Below are 6,914 nucleotides of genomic sequence, written 5' to 3'. Positions count from 1 at the left end.
CCTCATACCGGCCAGTAATTTCACGGCTGATGAGTTCATGTCGGCGCACTTTATACGACCGACCGGCCAAATTAGGAATGAGGAGGCCAAGCTGTGCGGTGAGGCTTGCGGTTTGGGGAGGAAAACGAGGGGGCGCGGCGGAGGGTGGTACATCAAATGGTGCAGCAACGTCTACGGAGGTAGGAGGAAGACGGGAGTGGTAAACACCAAGAGGTCATATAAAAATGTATTTATTTTAGACATCGAATCATAAAATTATTGCAGGGTCTACGGAAGTAGCTCGCGCCATAGCTGCCAAGAAATCTTTTCCCACACAGTTCACTGGACGTGTGCGCCATACATATCAATCTGTTATGGCCTAGAGAAAGCCACAATGAATATTTTACACACACAATTTAAAACTTAGATTAAAGAATCAGGTATCTCAAATAATAAAGTTTGCTATTCAAATAAACAGCCAGAACGCTAACATTTCGTGACTGATAGTACAGTTTTCTAATAAAATTATAATACACACAAATAATTTATTTTGATTTATATACTTTAGATTTTAAAGAACAGAAGGAAAGGAAAGAACAATTCTAAATATGTCTAACATATTAACATGCGAAACAAAAAAAAACAAAACATACTGATAAATATAAAGAATAAAACAAGGAATAACACAGGAAAAGTACAGTAGAAATACAAAGGTAGGACCTAGTGAATTTAAGAGAAAAAGCCTTAAGAAACACCAAAACACTAAAATTGAGCATTTTGGAAGATTATAGTGCCTTTCTTAAGACAATAGAGACTGAAACTCCCTTGAAACCATAGACAAGTGCTAAGTCAAACATTTGTTTTGTCAATAAAGTCAGAATTCTCATACGAATTTCTAGTATTCTTCAAGATATAGAAACATCAATATGAAAGCATTTAACAAAACCATGGGCACATATTAAATGTACTGTTGCATTTCTTTCAAAGTAGCATCATACAGTTTAACATAGTTGCTATATGGACTGCTAATTGTAGTTTGAAGTGAGGAGAAGCACAGTTTTCTGTTTAACAACCTTTCAAGAGCCTTAAGATTATCTAGATATACTTGAGGATATTTGATGTTGAGTATGAAGAAGAATGCTAGAAGGGATGAACACGCATCAAAAGCTGTTCCATTAGGCTTCTGTACTAGAATGCTGTCCTTAAATGTAATCATAACCTTTGATATGCGACCTTCTTCATTTGTTAGAATTAAAGCACAAGGAATTTGTGTGCTCCGGAAGCAATTGTCTCCATCATTAAAAGCAGCCAGTTCCTATGAGCAATTACGATAGATAAAGAAAAAACAGTACAAAATTTATGATGAAGTAACATGCAAAAAATTATGATCAACTTACATTTTTTATCACAAAGAGGGGCTTTGGTTTGGTATCTTGCCTATTATGTTTTTGGTTTAAGAAATGCTCTTGAAGGTGAACCATAACTTGAGCCTTTTTTAGGTCCTCATCAGCATTTGAAAATCCCAAGGTGTTCCAGAACATTTTTGTCAGAACAAGTAGACCCTCATTAAAATTATTCCTTAAATCTTGTACACTAATGTTCACTATCAGTGAATATTCATAAACAAGCTAAAGGCAAGAATAAGAACGGAATAATTACTGTCTATCTAAATATGGTACAATACAACATACAGTAAGATCTGTGCAATACTAACCATATCACAGTTACTCAGGTGTTTGTATGTTTGTAGAAAAACACTTTCTTCAAAACCAACAGTGGCAACTGCTCGTTTGCGATAGTTAAAGCTCTTATCAATTAAATACCTTGCTCTGTCAGGCTCTAATTCAAAATTAATTGAAGCCAATTCTTCATCAGCTAATCTCATCTCTTCATCTGCTGAGGATGGCTGCATTAGTGCCAAGTGGACACTGCAAATACAAAAGGAATATTTTAGTCAATTGAAGAAAAATTTCATGATGAAATTCAGGATTTAATACACTGAACACAAGGGTCACTCTAACCTCATGTCATTAGAATGCATTGGTTCCAGTGCTAGTGACTTCCTGCTCTGCCTGACAGGTTTGATATTTTTTTCATAACTTCTTCTGGCACGGAACGAAGCACTAAGTGATTTTTTAAAACGCTCCTGGGACAGAAAGTATTTTGTACATTAGCATATTATAAATGTATGTAAATTCGTAGCTTAAGAAGATTTATTTTTCAATATGTGTAACTTACAAAACCAAGTTCAGTATCAGGGTCTTTTAAAGATGGAAATGCAGACACCATTTTCAAAGAAAATATTTCATACTCCTTTTTGGTAGGATACTCATCACCAGTGACTGCTACAATGTGTGCCTTACATGTTGGTAGTACAACTGACATTCTTGGAGCAGGCTTTGACAACTCTGTCAGAACATCAATTGAGAAGTCAGGCAATGGTGTTTCTGATGTTAGACGCTGACCCTCTGCCCTTTGTTTCTGTAAAACATTGAGGTAAGACATAAAACTCATCAAAAAATTTACTGTAGGGAAATTAAGAAGGCTTAACTAGAAATGCTTTCGGCATTTAATTGCCTACCTTAATTACTCTTCTTGGCTTTTTCTTTCGAGGGCTATAACTATCATTATCAGATCCAGCATTTGCATTTTGGTGAGAAGTGTTTCCACTGTATTCACTGCCCTCAGAATCACTACTGGCATTCCAATCTTCTTCAGATTTGGGCTCCTTTAATGTGCTTGTGGATGGTTGATTAAATGGTATTTGATTATTTGGGTTCAATACTGAAGGTAGCGGTAAGGTCATTGCACTGGGGTCCAAGCCACTGAAAAGAAAGGTAGATGATCATGGACAACTCTTAGTTTACTCTTTACTGGTAGAAAATGTAGAATTTGGCACTCTGAGAAAACAGGAGTGGGGTGTTACAAAAATGTAATGTTGATACCTTTGTAATAACTTTTTTTCTAGCCTCCCAGGTCTGATATTTTTCTCATAGCTTCTTCGGGCTCGGAAAGAAGAACTAAGAGATTTCTTAAAGCGTTCCTTTAAATATAAAAAAAAAAAATTGAATTAAATTTTAATAAAGCTGTAAAATTAAGTGTAGTAACATAAGTAGACAACTTACAAAGCCATGTTCAGTATCTGGATCCCTTAATGAGGGATAGGCTAGTATCATTTTAAGAGAGAATATTTCATATTCCTTTTTAGTGGGGTACTCATCACCAGTCACTGCCACAATATAAGCCTTGCAGGGTGGAAGAACTACTGACATCTTTGGTGCAGGCTTAGCTAGCTCTGCCAACACATATGATGAAAAGTTGGGCAGTGGAGTGTCAGATGTTAGACGTTGACCCTCAGCTCTTTGCTTCTAAATATAAAATACAGGAGGATTGTATTTATTAACATTAGAAAACTCTCATGTTAAGGAAACTGTTCATAAGTAGTTTTATTTTTTGCATGTTACACCATTTAAAGTTATTAACTAAGATAGACCAAAACAAACAAACAAAAAACAAAACACTTGCCTTTATAACTTTCCTTCTAGGCTTGTGAGAGCCACTTGTCCATGAATTTGAGTTTTCATTTTGTTGTGACATGTGTGGACTATGTTGTAAAGATAAATTGTGTTGATTGGTTCCTTCATCATCATCCTCATCATCCTCCTCTCCTTCAGAATCATTGCCACAAGAACCTCTTGTTTCTGAAGCACTAACATCATCTGATCCTGAGAGCAAGTTTGCTGAATGAATTTCTATGTAAAATATATTTAAAACATTCATGTAATTTTTAAAAGTGTACCCATTTGCCAGTTGGAAGAATGTGACATTGGCATTGGCATTGGAACAGGCGTTTGCATTGCAAGACTGCCTTCTTGTCTACCAAAGGAGCTGTGGTTTTGCCAATCATTAGAGGGAAAATAACCCTGCGAATTCTGAAAGTTCACTGATTCCCCCGGTGTATGTGACCTTAAAAATAAATATCCAACCAATTATGAAAAATATAACAATTCTGGCATGACAAACGAATTGTTTTAAAAACAGTTAACAATGGAATGGAAATAAAGCACAAAAACTAAAAAGTGGGAGGTTAACTACCTCATATCCGACCTCGGGGCGTTTGCTAAGGGAGATCCACTATACATAGGTCCTTGTGAGTTAACAGCTTCATTTGCTAAATTAGACTGTGTGTGCGAGCTAAAGAAACAAAAAAATTATTGCTATCACATTGTAACAATAGAATTCTCCTCGACACAACAATTAATAATTAATGTACGTACTCTAAACCTTAACAAAAGTTTACTAGTTTCACTTACCTTGTGCTGGCTAGAAATTGACAGGCTTGTTCATTCCTTGCGTTGATTTCATAATCATTTGAGGTTGGTCCAATGATCTTGGATGAGTCAACTCGGTCTAGTTCACCACAGTTTCGACACTCAACTACCAGCTTAAACCCAAGTCCAACCATTTGGGCTCGAGAAAATATAACAGCTCCAGTACATATTTTGCATTTTACAAGTAAACTTATTCTTTGAAACACTGATGCAAAGTCAATAACTACAAAACCACTGCAGGCTTGACCATCAGAAGGAAATTGACAGTTATCATTACTTGGGTAATATGTACAGGTTAGTTTCTCGGGAGGTTTGAAGATAGTCTCTATATAATACTGGGTCTTCTTTCTTCCCTCAGGTCGAAGATGTTCTTTGTTCCCGAGGGTAGCACTTGTCATATCCATGCCTTGGAATTGCATTTTTGTCACGACAGACGTAGGGAAATGGTCGGAAACATTGACACCCGGTGGAGGTAGCTTTGAGACAATCAAATGTAAATAAACAGAGCGGTTGTCGGCAGTCCAGGGCAGCTGACTATACCACTATTCGCAGTACCCGCGATCAGCTTGGAGAATTATTGACACCAAACGGTGGAAATAAGTCCAGATTTCTTAAGCAATGGTAGCTTCATTTCTAACATTTCTAACATCCTCATTCATAGCGCTTACAAGACATTAGTGTTACTGTAATATGTTATTTTAATTTTTCTGACTATCTAAATATTTGTCCTATCACATGCTGAATAGGAAACATTGGTACGTTCTTCTATCTAAAAAACATTTTTTTCTCACTTTTTTAAGACATTAGTGATTTTTATCAGTCTTGTACCGACATACCTTGGTCTTTCAATAGATTGACTCAGTTGTATATTCAACGAACTTGGTGTTTGCTGTTAGGTTTTCTAATGGGGATGTAATCTGAAAAAATTATATAATATATATTAGTTTTTTTAACCAACCTAACGCTCCCCCTACCCATTCTCAGATGAGAAATAAGAATAGGCTATTACTTAAATTTAATGAAATACAATAGTCCAATATAGTCTTCTGAAACTATAATGTTTTATTTTTGTACTTTAGTTTCAAATAACTGCTACGACCATTTTTAAATACTAATTTACTGATCATACATTAAAAGTTTCTCACAAATCTGTGTCACAAGATTTTCTTTAAAAGCCAATTCAGGTACAACACAAGACTACTGCAACCCAATTAACTGGCAAGCTCCCAGTAAACATGAAAATTCACTATGGACTCGCTCTTAGTCATTTTCAGTTTTTTGACTGTTTTGATTAGCTAGTCAAAATTAAGATAAAGTGACTCGCTTTGACAGTCATACACTGAAAATGAATTGAGTGAAAGTGTGTTTTTTGTGTTTATTGGGAGAGTAGTCAGAGACAATTATCTGATGTAAATGGGGTTCAGTTTGGGTTCTTGCAGGGGCCCCCGGGTGCCGATTGCTGCCGATCGCATACCCTACCGATCCTCAGCATTGCTGCGCCCTCGCCCCCACTCTCCCAAATGTCAACACACTGTGTGCATACAGGCCATGTATACCATGACCTTTGGTATTGGTGTTGGTGTGGGGTGGGTCGCTGCAGTTCGCAGCAGCAGCAGCTGACCCTTCAACCTTAGCGCTTGCCCCACATCACATCCAGCCAACCAGCTCTGTGGTATTAAAGGATCGTGAGCAAACGCACCTGTTTTTAAAACCCTGGACTTTTTTTAAACTGCAAGGTCATGTTGTATGTCAGCATACCGGTCCGTAGATGGAGTTTTTGCTTTATATTCTGCTCGCATGCATGTGCTGCAATGAAGTTGTTGATGACCTTTCTCCCCCTCCCCTCTCTCTCTCTCTCTCTCATGAAGTTGTTGATGACCTTTCTCCCCCTCCCCCTCCCAATAAACACGAAAGACTCACGAGGACGTCATATTGACATCAAAAGGACTAATTTGGTCACGAAAAAGGTCAAAATTTAGGCTAAAACTCGGTCATTTTGACGTCAAATGACCGAAAATGACCTATTCGTGACATTTTCGTGTTCTCTGGGCTGTTCCCCTCCGGGTCTTCTCCGATGGGACATACCGGACACACACTGAAAAGTATGGACTTCCCTCCTGTGCAGTCTACTGTCAAGGAACAAAAAGAAAATAAACCGTTGACGTCGGCTTAATAATTTTTCATAATGCTATCAGTATAGTGCAACTTAAACAATACATTTTTTTGAATCGGTGTGTTCGTTGGTGCGCACAACAAAACGTTTGCAAGGGTAGGGGGGTAGGAGAGCCACAGCCTCAGGGTCGCCCGCCGCGCTGCCGGGCCGCGCGCGACAGCGCTCGTGCGATATGCAATCACTTTGCGGTAAAATGTTGCGACCCGCTTGACAACCGATCGGATATAAACCATTGCGCTGCCATATCTTCCCGAACCCTCTCTTTCTCGATCCCTGCCTGGGATGCGGGAGGGGTCGAGGGGGACGCTTCCGGCGGGAGCGTTGTCCTCCCCTCCCAGCTGTAAAATTAAGTGTAGTAACATAAGTAGACAACTTACAAAGCCATGTTCAGTATCTGGATCCCTTAATGAGGGATAGGCTAGTATCATTTT

General features: G+C 38.2%; 1 protein-coding gene across 1 annotated transcript; it reads right to left on the bottom strand.

Moving 5' to 3' along the window:
- Positions 1 to 214: 214 nt before the first annotated feature.
- LOC113216152 (uncharacterized) lies at positions 215 to 4,829 on the bottom strand. The gene is made up of 12 exons (XM_052265698.1): positions 4,293 to 4,829; positions 4,075 to 4,173; positions 3,779 to 3,945; positions 3,505 to 3,704; positions 3,105 to 3,347; positions 2,925 to 3,022; positions 2,561 to 2,804; positions 2,218 to 2,460; positions 2,001 to 2,125; positions 1,694 to 1,907; positions 1,377 to 1,607; positions 215 to 1,294 (listed from the first exon to the last, which is right to left on the bottom strand). Exons 1-12 carry the CDS (start codon positions 4,727 to 4,729, stop codon positions 938 to 940), a joined length of 2,658 nt encoding a protein of 885 aa, XP_052121658.1. The 5' UTR covers positions 4,730 to 4,829; the 3' UTR covers positions 215 to 937.
- Positions 4,830 to 6,914: the final 2,085 nt, after the last annotated feature.

The sequence above is a fragment of the Frankliniella occidentalis genome, unplaced genomic scaffold (assembly GCF_000697945.3).
Source record: "Frankliniella occidentalis isolate FOCC.00 unplaced genomic scaffold, Focc_3.1 Scaffold29, whole genome shotgun sequence".
NCBI lineage: Eukaryota > Metazoa > Arthropoda > Insecta > Thysanoptera > Thripidae > Frankliniella > Frankliniella occidentalis.
The sequence above is the reverse complement of the archived record's forward strand: the minus strand, read 5'-3'. Positions and strand labels throughout refer to the sequence as shown.

Excerpts from the sequence above, each read along its gene's own strand:
- LOC113216152 (XM_052265698.1), bottom strand. The coding sequence starts at position 4,729 with ATGCAATTCCAAGGCATGGATATGACAAGTGCTACCCTCGGGAACAAA. Across the intron at positions 3,705-3,778 it reads TTCTTCCAACTGGCAAATGG|GATCAGATGATGTTAGTGCT; the intron begins GTACACTTTTAA and ends ACTTGCTCTCAG. Across the intron at positions 3,348-3,504 it reads CTAGAAGGAAAGTTATAAAG|AAGCAAAGAGCTGAGGGTCA; the intron begins GCAAGTGTTTTG and ends TTTTATATTTAG.